This window comes from Lytechinus pictus, chromosome 13 (assembly GCF_037042905.1).
Source record: "Lytechinus pictus isolate F3 Inbred chromosome 13, Lp3.0, whole genome shotgun sequence".
NCBI classification, from domain to species: domain Eukaryota; kingdom Metazoa; phylum Echinodermata; class Echinoidea; order Temnopleuroida; family Toxopneustidae; genus Lytechinus; species Lytechinus pictus.
Window position 1 is genome coordinate 5634543 of NC_087257.1, and position 19031 is coordinate 5653573.

General features: G+C 37.6%; 1 protein-coding gene across 2 annotated transcripts in view; it reads right to left on the reverse strand.

Moving 5' to 3' along the window:
* LOC129274806 (ATP-dependent translocase ABCB1-like) overlaps positions 1-19031 on the reverse strand; it is a 71213-nt gene that overhangs the window by 34953 nt on the left and 17229 nt on the right. For both annotated transcript variants that reach the window (XM_064108685.1, XM_064108686.1), the window contains exon 6: positions 18320-18453. In XM_064108685.1, coding sequence (XP_063964755.1) covers positions 18320-18453 — 134 coding nt within the window. The remainder of the gene's footprint in view (positions 1-18319; positions 18454-19031) is intronic.

Genomic DNA, 19031 nt, shown 5'->3' on the forward strand with positions numbered 1-19031 from the left:
CAGCTTGCGAATTGAGATTGACACGGAAGATTCACACATGAAAAATAAGTTGAATTAACAACCTTTTTAACGTATGATTTAGGGCCGGATACAGTGGCGTACCTAGGATTTTCCACAGGGGGCAAAACGATCCGCAAAAAAATTTGACAAGCAAAAAAAAAAAAAAAAAAAAAAGGTCTTCAATCACATATAAAGGATTTCGTACCAGAAAAAAAAATTGACAAGCAAAAAAAAAAAAAAAAAAAGGTCTTCAAGCTCGTCAGGGGGGGGGGGGGGCAAAAAAGGTTTTTCAAGCTCGTCAGGGGGGGCAGGTATACGTATTTTGCATAGGTTGTGACTCGTCAGGGGGGGGGCAGACTGCCAACTCGCCGGATAATGTCCACCAAGAGCGTATAACTAGAGTGGTATGCCTATTCATCTTTGCCATGGGAAGATATTAATATTTTTTAGAGGCCAGATAAAATGAGACAATATGAATATGATGCCCGAATGTAACTAAATTAGTGCGAACATTGATAGCAACGGCAGACTAAATTTTGGAGAATGATAATGACGCCAAATCATTCAACACGCTAAATCGCAAATCAACAAAATGTCTACTTCTTTTTATATTGTTTGACATTATGCTTACTTTTTATGTTGATTTGATATACTTCCTTTTACGTTATTTTTGTTTTGATGTTTTTGACATTTTGATTTTGTTTCTGACATCATATAATTTGTTTGGGTATATATTTTTTTTTTGTAACTTTTGCTGAATTTTTGATATTGTAGGCACTCTTGATTCTTGAAAATTATTGGGAACGCAATCTGCTTCTGTGGGACTTTATTGGAAAAATACGCGAATTGTATTTCTTTCAGGAGAATAAGAGTTTACATTGGAAGGTTTTAATTGATTTCATGATATATCATTTCCACTTCAAAACAATTTCGAAAATACGTCTCGAACGATCGTGCATTATAATCTAAGGTGTTGAGTACTTTTATTTCAACGTATTTCCCTTTCTGACTTTATTGGAAAGATAAGCGAATAATATTTATTTCAGGAGAAAGAGATTATGGTATCTGAAATAAATTCTATATAATTTCCACCTCAAATAAATTTAAAATACGTTCCGATCGTTCATGAGCTGATCTGAGACGTTGAGACCATTATCCAATGTATTTAGGATTGAGATTTCTGACTTAATTGAAAAGATACGTGAATTGTATACTATGGGGTTAGGAGGGTTTTTAGGAGAGAGTTTATTCTAGAAGGTAATTAAATTATTTCAATATAATTTCCAAATCAAAACAATTTTGAAATAATTTCTGTCCCGGACGATTTTCAATTAATCTGAGACGTTTAATTCTTTTTATTCAAACCCTTACCTTTTACCGGACCTAATAAACCGGCCAAAGTCAACGATCAGCACCATTAGCGTACCTAATAAGGGGGGGGGCAGACTTCCCCCCTGACGAGTCACAACACATGCAAGTGACGTATCCCTGCCCCGCCCCCCCCCCCCTGACGAGTCAAAAGTGATCCCTGACGGGCCATAAGTGACCCCTCTCCTAATGTGAAGACCTTTTTTTTGCTTGTCATTTTTTTTTTCTGGCGCGAAATGTCATTTACTTGTGGTTCAAGACCTTTTTTTGCTTGTCAAATTTTTGGGCGGACGAATTCGCACCCCCCCCCCTTTGAAAAATCTAGGTACGCCACTAATCACCACTACTATTTATACCTCGGTCACATTTGCTCTACGGCGGCTGTACGGCGAGTCGAAAACAGTCGTTTTTGAACCAGCTGCAAATAGGTGGTTTGTATTTAAAAAAATGAATAAACGGCTGTTTTTGAGTCGCTCTACGACTGCCGTAGATCAAATGTAACCGAGGTTTAAGTCTCGGCATAAAAATCAGTGCTTTTCAGTATCAAGGATATTCAATACTGTCTTTCTAGGCACGGGATTAAATCCGATCAGCCTTTCATCCACCAGTTTCCTATAGTGCGCTAACAATTCCCTAGTGATCACGCTAAAGACCACACGCAGAGTGGGGGAGGGATTGCGGGGGCGTTAAGGTTCGAATGCAAATTATCGCCCATTATCATTAACTTTCAAAGCTAGACAAACGCCGTCTTTTGATCGCTCTGTATCATTTCGAGCAGGAACAATAATAATAAACAAGTGGAATGCCTCTGGCCGTCTCACCTGCATCACGCGATTCAATATAGCAGCAGTGCTGATTTTGAAAACTACTATAACTCGCACAAGATGTTCAGTGATACTTGGTTACTCTTATTTCCACGTTTTATGAACTAGACCAATACACTTATAGAGATATGATGGCAATTCAACAAATACCCCCAACGTGGCCAAAGTTCTTTGACCTTACATGACCTTTGACCTTGATCATGTGACCTGAAACTCGCACAGGATGTTCAGTGATACTTGATTACTATTATGTCCAAGTTTTATGAACTAGACCAACACACTTTCGAATTTATGGCTGTAATTCAACAAATACCCCAATTTGGCCAAAGTTCATTGACCCTAAATGACCTTTGACCTTGATCATGTGACCTGAAACTTGCACAGGATGTTCAGTAATACTTGATTACTATCATGTCCAAGTTTCATGAATCAGATCCATAAACTTTCAAAGTTATGATGGTAATTCAACAGATACCCCCAATTCGGCCAAAGTTCATTGACCCTAAATGACCTTTGACCTTGGTCATGTGATGTGAAACTCATGCAGGATGTTCAGTGATACTTGATTAACCTTATGTATAAGTTTCATGAACTAGGTCCATATATTTTCTAAGTTATGATGACATTTCAAAAACTTAACCTTAGGTTAAGATTTTGATGTTGATTCCCCCAACATGGTCTAAGTTCATTGACCCTAAATGACCTTTGACCTTGGTCATGTGACATGAAACTCAGGCAGGATGTTCAGTAATACTTGATTAACCTTATGGCCAAGTTTCATGAACTAGGTCCATATACTTTCTAAGTTATGCTGTCATTTCAAAAACTTAACCTCAGGTTAAGATTTGGTGTTGACGCCGCCGCCGCCGTCGCCGTCGCCGCCGCCGTCGCCGTCGGAAAAGCGGCGCCTATAGTCTCACTCTGCTATGCAGGTGAGACAAAAAAACGGATATGCGGTTTAGTAGTCCATTTTTTTTCTTATTAAGAAACATTGAATGAATAAAAAGAATACGCTTGGGATCCACAGATGACATCCCCATACAAAACATCTTACTTATGAAAAAAAAAGTGAAACTGTATGATACTCATTGTAACTTCCATACTGCAATATTTGATAAAACCAGAATCATTTTAGGTCTATTTTTTTAAGTTTAGCAATATTTTGTGAATAAATAGGCTAGGGCCTTTATACAAATAATGGGAACTGATAGATGTGACGATCCTTTTTTTTAGTGCCGCATGTGGTTATTCAAATGAGGAAACTCTTCACCCTCTATATTTTATTATAAACATGATGAATGGGTGCTACTACGTATTTTGCGAACCGATTTCATTAGATTGTTGGATGCATGAAATATCTCTGTCGTTCTTTGATTTTCGCCATCATTTCCAATTGATGTAAGATCGATTGTTTTGAGGTGCAAACAATTCAAGATAAATTTCCTATATCTTTAGGACTGAATTCATGTTCTTTGAGAACATAAATGACACTTCCCCGACAATATCGGAAAGGCAAATGAAATGGAGTTACAAACATCTCAAATTAATGCACGATCGATCGCGCATGATTTGAAATTTAAATTGAGTGAAAACGATTTAAATAACTGATATTTCCCTATAGAGACGAACCCATGTTCTGTCCGAAAAAAAATTAAATGACTAATTTTCCCGACAAAGTCGAAAAGGCATTTTTTTATGGAATAAAAGTCGCAAAATTTCTTATTCTTGATCCAATCCAACATGAAATGAAAGTATTTCAGTATGGAATATCGAGTTAAAAGATATCCTCTGTCAATAAAAATATATTTTAAGACTTTCGATGAGGAAATAATTGATTTTTGTAGGATTATGAATATCTACATCTTCCAACAATATACGATTGTTGTTCTTGATCCGACCCGTTATAAAATGATGGTCGACTTCAAGAAAATCGTAGATATATCTATACAGAGTTTTGATCTAGATGATACTTCTAAAAGGTTTCGAATCGGAAAGAGATCCGACCCGACATAAAATGGCGGTATAAAATTGACAAATATCGAGTTCATAAAGATCTTAAATTATCAAAAATATACTTCTAAAGAGTTTTGGAACGGAGAGAATCTAATTCTCCCTACGCTATAATATCTACATCTTTTAACAAGATGCAACTATTGCTTGTTCTTGTTCCGATATGAAATAAAGTATTTAAAAAGTTACTCCTCCCCCTAATCAAAATTACCCTGCTGCCGCCCATCCTCCTACCCCGGATGCCGGGCAAGGGGATTTAAAAATATAGTAATGTACATAATTAATGATCCGCATATATTCATACAATTTGCGTTCAGAATTTTATATTGCTCTAGATGCACATCACATGGCGGTAAATGAACGTGGACTGAAAAAGGGACGATATGTTCTATTTCCACTCCATGCAGAATCATTGCCATGTTCGTTCCATTTCTAGTTAATTGATGCATATGCAATTGTTGATGATTATTTTACATCTCTAACAATTTTGTCCAAAAAGCGTCACTTTTCTCCTGTGTCTAATTTGTCAACAAAGTTAGAGCTGCAATGCTTTTATCCTCTCAACGATAAAATGCGAAGAAACAATAGATTTAATTCCCTATAGAATTAGAGCTATTGTGACAAGTTCGAGCAACTAGCACTTCGTCATTTCACAAAGGAGTGATTAGTGTCCATGATCGATTTCATTGAGCCCGAGCTTCATTGAAAACAGTTGGCATCTCGGTTTTTTTTGTCTGGACGATCTTTGTGCATTTCTTGGCAAAAATAACTATTACAAGATTTCTTTGAACAGGAGTGAAAGCAGGAAGCCTGACCAGGTTGACGTTATTCCAATAAACCCCAACATGAAACTATGAACAATGAGCACGCAATAAACAGACGAACATTATATTTCAAAAGTGTTTCGGGTAATTATAATTTTTCAATGTAATTTGAAAAATTGCCAAAGCAAAAGAAAGTGTGAAAACGGACAAAAGAAAGTAAATGCAATGAGTTAAAGGATGTTAAAAAAAAAAATGTGAAAAATAAAACATGAAGATTTAAAAACGGGATTTTAAAAATAGCGACCAAGCCGACATTATATGTTTTGGGTAGTTGGACATCAAACATGTGGGGGGGGGGGGGAACACGTCCTTCCAAAAGTCAGTTAAGCGTAGAGGACACAAAATTGCCATACATGTACCTCCCTGCTCACCCCCACCCTATCCCCCCAACAAATGGAAGCTTCATTACATTTGATTATTTACGAACATTCTCTACTTGTCAAAACTATCAAAATTGTTAAGGATCTGCCTTATAGAAAATTCAAGCGCACTTCGTGTCGTGTTCTCGTGCTTGCGCCATTTACAAAGGCCAAATGAAATTTGATCTTAGTTATATAGAAATATAATGAGGCATATCTCTTAAAGTAGCTGAAAAGGCGGCAAGGCATTGTGGTCCCGGGTAAATCTAGGAGTTACACCCATAAGTGCCCACATGAGTATGGACTTGGTTTTATACCCCCCCCCCCCCGATTTTTAAGTTTATCTATCCATTATTAAATTATGTTAACAATTTACATAGATTTTGTATCCCCACGCCGATACAAAAGGTAAGTTAGAATCAAAGTTCTAATAATCCCGCCTTCTAACAAGGTATTCTGTTTGGATGCCTTTTGACATTACCGCCCTAAAAATATATATATGTACATAAGTATACCATAGAGCTATATATACTTTGTTGATTTCAACGTGCCCAGGATTTTATAGGTCTAATAAGTTTCGACCCCCCCCCCCCCCCCCCCCGTTTACATGAAATCGCCGACCAATTTTTCAAAAGATTCTAGTGTTGGATGACTTTTAAAAGCATTAAAATATTATAAGAGGGCAAACAAGTAGAGACTCCACAGGATGTTCCTTCTTATCCCTTTTTAAGATTAACTGATTAAGAAATACCTAACAAAGGTGCTGTTTAAGTCATTAAAGATCAAAGCGTCATTTTGCTTTCACCATATAATGCGCGGCGAGTTCTTTTCAAAGAAAGTATCCGACTTAGATTATATTGATTAATTATCATTGAAGGGTCATGGGCGTAGCGGACATAAGTATTCTGCGAAAGATCCTGCTCTTTTCATTGCGCTTGAGCGTTTTTCATTAAATTGATTAACTTTGTATACATGTACGAGTATGAAAACAGTCATAATGAATTGCGAAGAAGCACTATTATACTCACCTGCTGCGACCAAATAATCCAATGATTATGTAAACATGAAATGAAACTACTTGAATACTTTTGCATAAAATATTATGGCATAAAATCACAAATTTTGTAATTTGAACCATCAAATTAATGGCAAGGTGAATTAAATCATGCTAAAACAGGAACAAGCGATTATCGTACATTGGTGGAAGAAATAGTTAATTTTTAAGCAGGGTTAATTAGATATATATGAATCCTTCCACCTTGAAACGTACTAGAAGTATTTTTTAGATCATTTATAAGACAGTTTATGGCTCAATATTTCGCACATTTACACCTTCATTTCGTGTCGGAGCAGAAATAACCAAACAAGCTATAATCGTACATTGTTGGAAAATACCGTAGATTATTGCAAAAGGCAGTCAGATGCTTTGCGCCTCATAACTATTTAGAAATCTACTACCCGATTTATCTATTAACATTCCAAATATTTTGTTTCATTTCATGTCGGGTCGGATTCAAGAACAAGCTATCATCGTACATTGTTCGAAGAATAGAATAATTATTTTATTTCCGCGTTAAATAATCTAGGAACCGTGTTATCTGTCAATATTCCAATATATTTTGTTTTATTAAATGTCTGGTCGAATTCAAGAGCAAGCGATTATCGTACATCGTTCAAAGAAATACGTAATTATTTCGCAAGTTTAATTATATGAATACGAATCTTTCCACCTACAAACGTACCAGAAATATTTCTAAACCATTTAAGACACTTTTAGCTCAACATTTCATTCTTTTATACATGTACCTTCATTTCGTGCCCGAGCGGAAACAAACACACAGGCGATAATCGTACATTGTTGGAAAATACCATAAATTATTACGAAAGGTAATTAGATTCTTCCCGCCTTAAAACTATTTAAAAGTATATTCAGAATAATCTAGGACCCGTGTTGTCTATCAATGTTCCATATTTTTTTTATATTAAATGTCTGGTCGAATTCAAGAACAAGCGATCATTGGACATCGTTCAAAGACATGCACAATTATTTCGCAAGTTTAACTTTATGAATACGGATCTTTCCACCTCGAAACCTACCAGAAATATTTTCAAACCCATTTAAGACACCTTTTAGCTCAATATTTCATTCTTTTATACCTTCATTTCGTGCCAGAGCGGAAACAAACACACAAACAATAATCGCACATTGTTGGAAAATACCATAGATTATTACGAAAGGTAATTAGAGTATTTCCGCCTTAAAACTATTTAAAAGTATATTTAGAATAATCTACGACCCGTGTTATCTATTAACATTCCATGTATTTTGTTTTATTAAACTGTCTGGTCGAATTCAAGAACAAGCGATTATCGTATATTGTTCGAAGAAATACATAATTATTTCGCAAGTTTAATTACATGAATACGAATCTTTCCACATTGAAACGTACCAGAAATATTTTAAAAGTTTTTAAGACACTTGTTAGCTCAATATTTCATTATTTCATACTTTCATTTCGTGCCAAAACGGACCCAAACAAACACGCAAGCGATAATTTTACATTGCTAGAAGATACTATGCCCTATTTCATGTCGGGTCGGATTAAGAACAAGTGATGATCGTACTTTTTTGGAAGAAATAGATAATTATTACGCAAGGGAAATAATATAAAACTCATATCAATATGAATCTTTCCACTTCGAAACGTACAAGAAGTATTTTGCTAAAAATCTAAGACTCTCTTTAGCTCAATATTTCATAGTTTAATACCTCCATTTCGTGTCGGGCGGACAAGAAAAATCGCCGCATCGGTCGCGCACATTTCACCAACGGAAATAGAAAGTAGCACATCATTTGAGTACGAGTATTCGCTTGCAAGTTGGCCGCGTGCAAGCTGCGAGAAGCGGCGAGAAGCTGCAAGGATAAAATCTAGGATTAATGATTCCAGTTAATCTGCTTTAATCTGAGCAGCGCGCCGCCGCTAGCTGCGTCTAGCGGGGAGATACATCCTGTTCACTAATTACCGCAGCGGGGGTGTGCTCGCGGGGTGCACGCTGCCAATACAATATGGATGCTTTCCCTAAGGATATGAAGTAATTAACCATATCTCTATTTCGTAAAGCAAAGCAAAGCTTTGAAAATACCATTATTTTTGTAGGAAAATGGACTATTTTGTTGCTCTTTGAATTGTTCGTACCTGTATTTGCTAAGTGCGCATGTTTTTTACTAAACGAGCATGCTAATTATCGTCTTTGACATTTTGGGTTACCGCACATGCAAATTAGTTAGTCTGAAAGAGAGTTTGGTTTGTACGCATGCAAATTAAGTTGTGTATGTAAATTAAGATACTGCCCTCGTGGAATGCGTGTGATGTGCTGTGGCATTGGGCGTTGACACAGACACACGAGTTCGAGCCAAGGTCGTTAACAGACGTAGCACGGTGCAATGTCCAAGATTGCGACTCGCTTGCGAAGTTTGAGTGTCTTAATTCAAAGCAGTATTAGTGAGTAAGTGAACTAAAATATTTTATAGTGTTACTCTACAAATTATACAAAACGTTTTGGTGTTAATATCTGGAAATGTGAAGGATCCAAAAGAATTATGGAAGATTAGTTGCATAACATGCCTTACTGTTAGAGTAGATACAATTTCTTTGTATCGCATTGAATAATTGGGAAATGCTTTTGAGTGTCAGAAATTCCATTGATATCACGAGGTTTTGTTATGATTTATTGGAAAATATTTTTGGTACTTTGTAAAGAGAGATTTGAGATTTTAAGTAGATTTTAGTGAGTAACCGATGATAGAAAGAATCACAGAAATAGTTGTATTTATTTGTGTTACAGAAGATGAATAAATGTAGAGATTTATCAGTACAATATAGGTATGGGTTTAATCTCAGACGACGAGATTTGCCGTAGGCACATGATCGTTGACGTTGATGGCGCTACAGATGTAAACGATAGAATAAAGATGGCGGCGCCCATGAGTTAGATATTGCTGTGGTGAGAAGGGAAACGTTTATTGAGAAATACATCTTGTTTAGGCAAAGTTGTTACAAGGTTTTTGGAGACTATATACTTCAGGTTCATAAGCTTGAGTAGGTATGTAATGTCAAGTGAAAGAAAGAGTTCATATTTCTATGTAGTCATTTGCATATTTTGACATGTTTTATTGAAGGACAGTGACTCTGCTCTGCAGTGAGATTGGTACCTCTTAGACGGTTGCTCAGTGGGTGTGTTGTCTTCGAGCCCTTGGGTACGTTTCAGTAGAATGGATCTATGAATTTATTTCTGTTTGTCACATTTGGAATACAAGAAATGTTATATGCTCTAATTTAGGTTATGCTATACAGTTGAGTATTTGAGTGATTTGACTTTATTTGAAGCACAATGATTTATTTCCTCTTATTGAATTATAAATGGATCTTGAAATCTTGATGTTAGACATCATGGATTTGGTAGTTCAGATGATGTTCATAAATTTGATAATAAGACAAAATGTAAACAAACTCTCGTGTAAACACAAATGAAGTCGAGATGTAACTCAAGATTTATTAAGTAATCAATAGAACAGCATAAATTGATATACAGTTGAAATGATAATTTCATTTGATATGCAACTTATATAACATGTTGTAATCATCGTTACCGAGTTTATAAAACGTGTAACTACATGTTATTATTTGCCTTCAAGTGACCTATGAAAGTAAATTCTGTCATATTTTTATGAGCCCAAATCTTACGACACCTTTTTTCTTGATTGTATTTTTCAGGGTTTTTTTGTATTGTCACTTTGTATATACTACGAGCTACGTACAACTACAGCCGAGACTAACGGCAATGAAATAAATAACAGAACTTCACTCATCACGTATTTCTGGTCTTCATTGTTGTACTCTGGCCCTGTACTGCGACAAATGGCGACGAGGATGGGATGGCAGACAGATGGGATGACAGCTGGAATGACAGATGGGATGGCAGCGACGAGAGTGACTACGACGAAAACCCCTCGAGCTGGGAATGACACACCATGATAGGACTGGTCTGGTAACTGAAAACACCCATGATGAGAATTCGCTCTATAGACTGTTTTGGTGATTGGACTTTGAGGAGCTACAGCATTTTGTGAACTGAGTTGAAATGGTGCCAACCATTTTGGTAATGGTAATGGTAATGGTAATGGTAACATGGTAAAGTTTATTGTTTATTGTTACATATGTTGTACTGCTGTAGAATACACTAAGTTGTAACTGACCTTTATCCTCCCAGTGATACTTTTTAACAGCCTTTGTAACGATGGCAGAACCAATGACTGAAATGTTGCAAACACTTACTTCTGTGTTACAAGGATTGAATATACAGAAAGCACCACCACCTGTGAAACTTAGCAAGTACAAGGGCACTCCCCAAGTCACCGGTGATCTTTCGTTGCAGGAGTGGCTTGACAATTTCGAAAGTTATGCACGTCATTACAGTTTGGAAGGAAGTGCAAAGGCACAGTCCCTGATTGATCATTTGGCGGGAGCCGCTAAGGAAGAAATCTTATGCAGAGATGAAAGTGTAAGGGAAGATAGTGATAAACTTATTGAAATTCTGAAATCTTTGTTTGGAGCAGTAGAGACTGTCCAATCACTCACAGGAGAATTTCACAACAGAAAGCAGTTAGGCACTGAAAGTTTACTTGATTATAGTAGGGTGTTAATGCGCATATATAATAAAATGGAGAAAGCTGCAACGTCAACAGAGAGAAGAGCCCTTGAACAGTTGCGGGACTCATCTCTTAAAGAAAGGTTTGTAACCGGGACCAATCAAGTATGGATGCAGAGAGAGCTGCGGAGAATAGAAATTGCTGCAAAGAACAAATCTTTCATAGAAATGAGGGAAGATGTTTTGGAGTTCTTCCGTGGCCAAGAGACAAGAAAGGTTGCTGTACATGAAGCAATTACTGATACAACAGAGATCCATGTTGCAACTACCAAGAAGGTGAATGTTGATTTACAAGGAGAAATAAAGTCTTTGAAAGATAATGTGGCTCTACTTCAGAGAAGTGTTGAAGCTCTGGTGAAAGAAAGAAGAAATGGTTCTACATCCTATTCTCAGAAAGGTACTACATCCTCTTCTCAGAAGGTAACCAGGTGTTTCAACTGTGGGAAAACTGATCACAAGAGAAATCAGTGCCAAGAAGAAACACTATGTTTTGCTTGTAAAGGACGTGGACATATCAGCAAAAATTGTCCTCAACGATCTAACTCAGAGACGCCGCAGTCTGCAATCCCTGGCTCGAACTTGTGTCCTCCTACTTCGTCTATACCCCGCCCTGCGGCAAATAGAGGCATTATGGACTCGCAACACATATCCCCAGAGTTTCTTGAAAAATTTGTTGCTCCATGTCCTAAAGGTACAGTGACCATTGCAGGTGTAGATGTGGGATGCATATTTGACACTGGTGCTGAGTCTTCGATTATTCCCTCTTCAGTGTACCATGAACGTCTAAAAGAGAATCTGAGCCAACTTCAGCAAGAACCAGGTGTATTCCTTAATGTTGTTGGTATTGGAGGCATAGAAGTGCCTATTGAAGGATTTATTGAAGTTCCGGTTCAGATAAATGGACGAACATGGCCAGGAGGATTCTTAGTGGTAGAAGATAGAGCTTGCAGTGATACCCAGTCTGATTACCCAATACTTGTTGGAAGCAATATTCTTTACAAGATGTATAGATCTTTATTCGGAGAAGAAGTAGATCTCCACTTTCAGGTACTGAGAGATGCTATTAATTCTGGGAAGAATGGAAACTTCTCCAATCCTGTGAAGACCGGGAAAATGGAAATTCTTCCTCCCTACACCATTCGTCGAGTAGTGTGTCAGGTAGAAAGTAAAGCATTAAGTCCTGGTACTGAAGTCTTGGTGAGAGAAGTCAATCTGCCTATGTCTGTCGCGACCACAGAAGGATGTCAAGAGGTGAAAGGAGATACAGTAGAATTGTTGATGACGAATCATTCAGCAAAAGAGATCCAACTACCACCAGATTTACATGTTGCTGAGGCTTTGATCATGGAAAGAAAGCCAGAGATCCGCCTTGATCTTCAGGATCATAAATTGAGAGTAGCTGTATGCGATGTGGTGACTGAGAAAAGTCAAGTACAGAAAGATGGGAAAGAAGGATCAACTTCTGAGACAACTATTCCAATACTACCCCCTGGAGTAAAGTTAGATGGATTGAGCAGAGAACAGGAGGAGAAAATTCGGGAACTCCTTCACAAACATGAGGATGTTTTCTCAGCTGGAGCATTCGATCTTGGTGAATGTAGTGTAGTGCCACACCATATCCAACTAAATGGTGACTCAGCTGTTAGGCTTCCATACAGGAGGATACCACCAGCCCTGATACCAGAAGTGAGGAATGCCTTGCAAGAGATGTTAGAGAGAGGTATCATAAGGCCATCCAAAAGTCCTTATGCAAGTCCAGTAGTGTTAGTTCGCAAGAAGGACGGATCACTAAGACTATGCATCGATTATAGGAAGGTCAATGCTCAGACGATCAAGGACTCCTTCCCACTCCCAAGAATCGAAGAAGCACTTGATGCATTAAGAGGCGCGAAGTACTTTACTTCGATGGATCTAGCACATGGCTATTTCCAGGTCGTCATGGATCCAACTTCCATAGATGTGACTGCTTTCAGAGTTCCTTGGGGATTATACGAATTCACAAGAATGCCTCAAGGATTGGTGAACAGTCCGAGTACTTTCCAACGAACAATGGAATATATTTTGGGAGACCTGAACTTGAATCAGATCATATTGTACTTAGACGACATACTGGTGTTTTCTTCAACCTTTGAACAACACTTAGAGAGATTGGATCTAGTACTAACCAGATTGGCAGAGAATGGACTAAAAGTGAAAGGCAAGAAATGTCACTTTGTCCAACAGGAAGTAGAATATCTCGGACATGTCGTGACCAGTGAAGGAGTAAGAGTGGACCCTGGAAAGGTAGAGAAGATTCGAACATGGCCACGACCCCAGAATAGGAAAGAAGTGAGTTCATTTTTGGGTCTAGCATCGTATTATAGACGCTTCATTGATGGGTTTTCCAAGATAGCTGCTCCCTTACATCAAGTTGCTGAGAAAGGAAAAGGAAGCAAGACTAAGTTTGTTTGGAATCAAGCACAAGAAGAGGCCTTTGAGATATTGAAGTCACAACTAACTTGTACTCCAGTCTTAGCATACCCCAAATTCGATGAAGAATTCATCGTTGAGATAGATGCATCCAAGAGAGGTTTAGGTGCCTGTTTATCACAGAAGGGAGAAGATGGCAAAGTACATCCTATAGCTTTTGCCAGCAGAAGTTTACGAGGATCAGAGAGAAACTACCCAGACTTCAGCAGTTTCAAGATAGAGCTATTGGCACTGAAGTGGGCAGTTGCAGAAAAGTTTGCTCCTTACCTCATGAGTTCACACTGTATCATTTTGACTGATCATAACCCATTAGCCCATTTGTCTACTGCTAAACTTGGTGCTACAGAGTCGAGATGGGTTGCACAGTTGGCCCCTTTTAGCTTTGAAGTGAGATACAGGACTGGAAGAAGTAATAAATGTGCGGATGCACTAAGTAGGAGACCCAATGACATGCCACAGGAAGAAGTTACTGCAACTATCAACAATGTATTGGACTCTGTAGAGATACCGGAATCAAGTAATAGGACGTTACCTGATGATCAGAAGATAGCAGTTAGAGTACTTTCTGATGCAACTGCATCATGTACCATGCCTTCCTATAGTTATGAGGAATTGGCTAAACTACAGAAGGAAGATGAAGATTTGAAAGAAGTCTGGCACTGTTGGGAAAATGAATGTCAGTCTGGAAGAGAGAATAACACTCAATCAACAAGTCTACAGGGATGGTTACGAGAGTACAATAAATTTCGAGAGTATCACGGTGTACTTTATCGAGAGATCGATGATCCAGCCCTAGGCAAAATCCAACAAGTACTCGTCCCTCGAGTATTAAGAGAGTCCATGCTTGAACTGACACATGATAGATGGGGACATCAAGGAATTGATAGGACTCTAAATCTTTTGAGAGAAAGATGTTTCTGGCCCGGAATGACACGTGAGGCACGAAGCTATATCAAGAAGTGTTTTAGATGCATCACTTCGAAGGTGCCTATGCCTACGATCTATCCCCCACAACGACATTTGCTTGCTTTTAGACCTCAAGAAATAATTGCAGTAGATTTCTTGAAGCTTGATAGAGGTCGGGGAGGATTCGAGGATGTTTTAGTCATAACAGATGTCTTTAGCAAGTACTGTCAAGCTGTACCATGCAAGGATCAAAGTGCTTTAACAGTAGCGAAAGTACTTCGAGATGCCTGGTTTACCCGATATGGAGTACCTTCAAGAATTCATTCCGACCAGGGACGGTCGTTTGAGAATGCTATCGTGACAGAAATGTGCAAGCTATACAAGATACAGAAATCAAGGACGACGGCTTATCATCCCTCAGGAAATGGTCAATGCGAAAGGTTTAATAAGACCCTATGTAGCCTCTTGCGATCATTAGACCTAAAAGACAGGAAGAGATGGCCAGAGTTGATTCACCATATGGTGTATGTATACAATACCACCCCTCATCGAATTACGAGAGTGACACCTCATTTCTTGATGTTTGGTCGTCGACCCACATTGCCAATAGATCATTTATTGAATAATCTACATTCAGACTGGAATGAAGACTACACGCAAACACAACAGAAGCTAGTGGAGAAGGCGTACAAGATAGTATGTGATCGACAGAGAGAAATAGCAAGAAAAGAAGAAGAAAGACAGCAAAATAGAGTAAGAGGCGAGATACCTACCTTGGATGTTGGAGAGAGAGTCCTGTTGAAAAGAGAAGCATTCACAGGAAGACACAAACTTAAAGACAAATTTGACGATTTACCCTATGTTATAATTGCCAAGAATAAGGAAGGAGACTTGTTCCAGATTCGGCCAGCTTTTGGTGGTCGTACTCAGTGGGTAAATCGACGCCGCTTGATAGCTGACCCCCGCTCACAGGACGATGGTTTAGGAGATGTCCTGCCTTGTATAGACGAAGAAGGATGTAGGGACAATGACATGGATGCCGTCGGGAATCCCTATGATGACGATGATGATGTCAATAGCGATGATGATGATGACGATGGGGAAGAGGTCAGTTATCTATTGTCATGGAAAGACTTGAATAGGCAACAAAAAGAACGGTCAGATGATGTAGATCAAGTAAGACCTCTGCCTAGACGATCAGCTAGAACAACCAAAGGGATTAATCGAAATCCAGGTCGTCGACCGGCTTCTGCGGTCACAGGACTACCTATCTGAATTGTGATTGTTTGATTTTACTTGAACTCAGAGCTTGAATTCATAGTTTTACTATTCTTTTCCCTTTTTCCTTTATCTCTTTTCTAACTATAGACATTGAATTTAATAGCATTATACAATTCTGAGTGCACTGTACATTTTTATCTTGGTGTGATCATAAACTAGTAAAGAATATCACATTTCAATCTTGATTGTATAACTTTGAAACAAGCGGGGAAGGTATCCCACAAAACGTTTAAAAAAAAAAAAAAAAAAAGATTTTTCTTTGAAAAAAAATGACAAGTTTGGTCATTGGAAGTGTTTTTAAAGAGTTGGATCAAAACAATTTATCCATTAATTGAGAAACATACATTTCCATGAATGTTTATTTGGATGTTTTATGTTTTGGATTATAGAGAAGTAATTGAGTACAGTTTACTGCACAGATGTACTTTTTTCCACATTTTATATATAAAATAATTGTAAGTAGATGAAGTAAATTATGTACTTTCGAGACGAAAGTTTCCAAGCGGGGAAATTGTAGGAAAATGGACTATTTTGTTGCTCTTTGAATTGTTCGTACCTGTATTTGCTAAGTGCGCATGTTTTTTACTAAACGAGCATGCTAATTATCGTCTTTGACATTTTGGGTTACCGCACATGCAAATTAGTTAGTCTGAAAGAGAGTTTGGTTTGTACGCATGCAAATTAAGTTGTGTATGTAAATTAAGATACTGCCCTCGTGGAATGCGTGTGATGTGCTGTGGCATTGGGCGTTGACACAGACACACGAGTTCGAGCCAAGGTCGTTAACAGACGTAGCACGGTGCAATGTCCAAGATTGCGACTCGCTTGCGAAGTTTGAGTGTCTTAATTCAAAGCAGTATTAGTGAGTAAGTGAACTAAAATATTTTATAGTGTTACTCTACAAATTATACAAAACGTTTTGGTGTTAATATCTGGAAATGTGAAGGATCCAAAAGAATTATGGAAGATTAGTTGCATAACATGCCTTACTGTTAGAGTAGATACAATTTCTTTGTATCGCATTGAATAATTGGGAAATGCTTTTGAGTGTCAGAAATTCCATTGATATCACGAGGTTTTGTTATGATTTATTGGAAAATATTTTTGGTACTTTGTAAAGAGAGATTTGAGATTTTAAGTAGATTTTAGTGAGTAACCGATGATAGAAAGAATCACAGAAATAGTTGTATTTATTTGTGTTACAGAAGATGAATAAATGTAGAGATTTATCAGTACAATATAGGTATGGGTTTAATCTCAGACGACGAGATTTGCCGTAGGCACATGATCGTTGACGTTGATGGCGCTACAGATGTAAACGATAGAATAAAGATGGCGGCGCCCATGAGTTAGATATTGCTGTGGTGAGAAGGGAAACGTTTATTGAGAAATACATCTTGTTTAGGCAAAGTTGTTACAAGGTTTTTGGAGACTATATACTTCAGGTTCATAAGCTTGAGTAGGTATGTAATGTCAAGTGAAAGAAAGAGTTCATATTTCTATGTAGTCATTTGCATATTTTGACATGTTTTATTGAAGGACAGTGACTCTGCTCTGCAGTGAGATTGGTACCTCTTAGACGGTTGCTCAGTGGGTGTGTTGTCTTCGAGCCCTTGGGTACGTTTCAGTAGAATGGATCTATGAATTTATTTCTGTTTGTCACATTTGGAATACAAGAAATGTTATATGCTCTAAATTAGGTTATGCTATACAGTTGAGTATTTGAGTGATTTGACTTTATTTGAAGCACAATGATTTATTTCCTCTTATTGAATTATAAATGGATCTTGAAATCTTGATGTTAGACATCATGGATTTGGTAGTTCAGATGATGTTCATAAATTTGATAATAAGACAAAATGTAAACAAACTCTCGTGTAAACACAAATGAAGTCGAGATGTAACTCAAGATTTATTAAGTAATCAATAGAACAGCATAAATTGATATACAGTTGAAATGATAATTTCATTTGATATGCAACTTATATAACATGTTGTAATCATCGTTACCGAGTTTATAAAACGTGTAACTACATGTTATTATTTGCCTTCAAGTGACCTATGAAAGTAAATTCTGTCATATTTTTATGAGCCCAAATCTTATGACACCTTTTTTCTTGATTGTATTTTTCAGGGTTTTTTTGTATTGTCACTTTGTATATACTACGAGCTACGTACAACTACAGCCGAGACTAACGGCAATGAAATAAATAACAGAACTTCACTCATCACGTATTTCTGGTCTTCATTGTTGTACTCTGGCCCTGTACTGCGACATTTTCTTATATTACATCCAATTTTCATGAAATTTCCAGTGAAGTGCTTAAGTAATTCTTCTATATCTACTTAATTCAACTTGCTCGTTTGCTGGCTTTTGCTTTCAATGCAATTTCACTCTGGGTGACTGTCTCAAGTCACGAACTCTAATAGTGTTTTTACAACCACCGAATGCCAACTAACTTGTATTGCTACATGTATCTGTTTATTCTAATGCTATTCTGTACCTTTGCTTGCCTCAACATTGCCTTGCCTTACTGTTTTTACTAGAATTGAATTGTATTTGACTTACTCTGCAAGCCTCGTGTTGAGTTCACCGCCCTTATGGACATCAAACCATGCAATCTCTTGACGGAGAATGGCATTAAAAAACCGAAGCCTCACTTTGTGGATCTGTCGCTCTGCCGCTAAGTTCCACAGGGCAACCTAAAAAAAGAAAGAAGAAAATAAGAATGAATCATTATCGTCCGTGCTAGGCGTCTTGTCGCATATCAAATGGGGCATTGCAAGAAACCTCTGCAATCAATTGCAAGTCTATTTTTGTTCCCTAAATCAATCATAAGTTTTGAAATTGCGATTGATTGCTCGTGTGCTTCTGGAAACAAACAGCGTTATCTGATTTGCTCCAGTTGAAATTGATCAATTGTAAAATTGCAACAGAATATTTGCAATTGATTAGAAATATTTTCTAACTTGCAACACCCCCAAATGACTTGAGACAAAGATTTCATCAGGGTGTTAGATTTTTAATGCGTTGGCCTTGGTCTCTCTCTCCTTGAGGTAATTCCCATTTCTTGAGGATTGAAACATGGGGGAGTCACTGAAAAAGAACCCAATTTTCATTATTAAATCCTGTATTTTCTGGAAAAATAACTGCTCCTTTTCCCCCTCTATAAAAAGATGCAGAGATTATTCAAAGAAACGACAACATATGTTTAAAAAATATGAAGCATGACTTTAGGGTGACACTAAAATTCCCAGTTGTGTGCAGTATAAAAGGAATC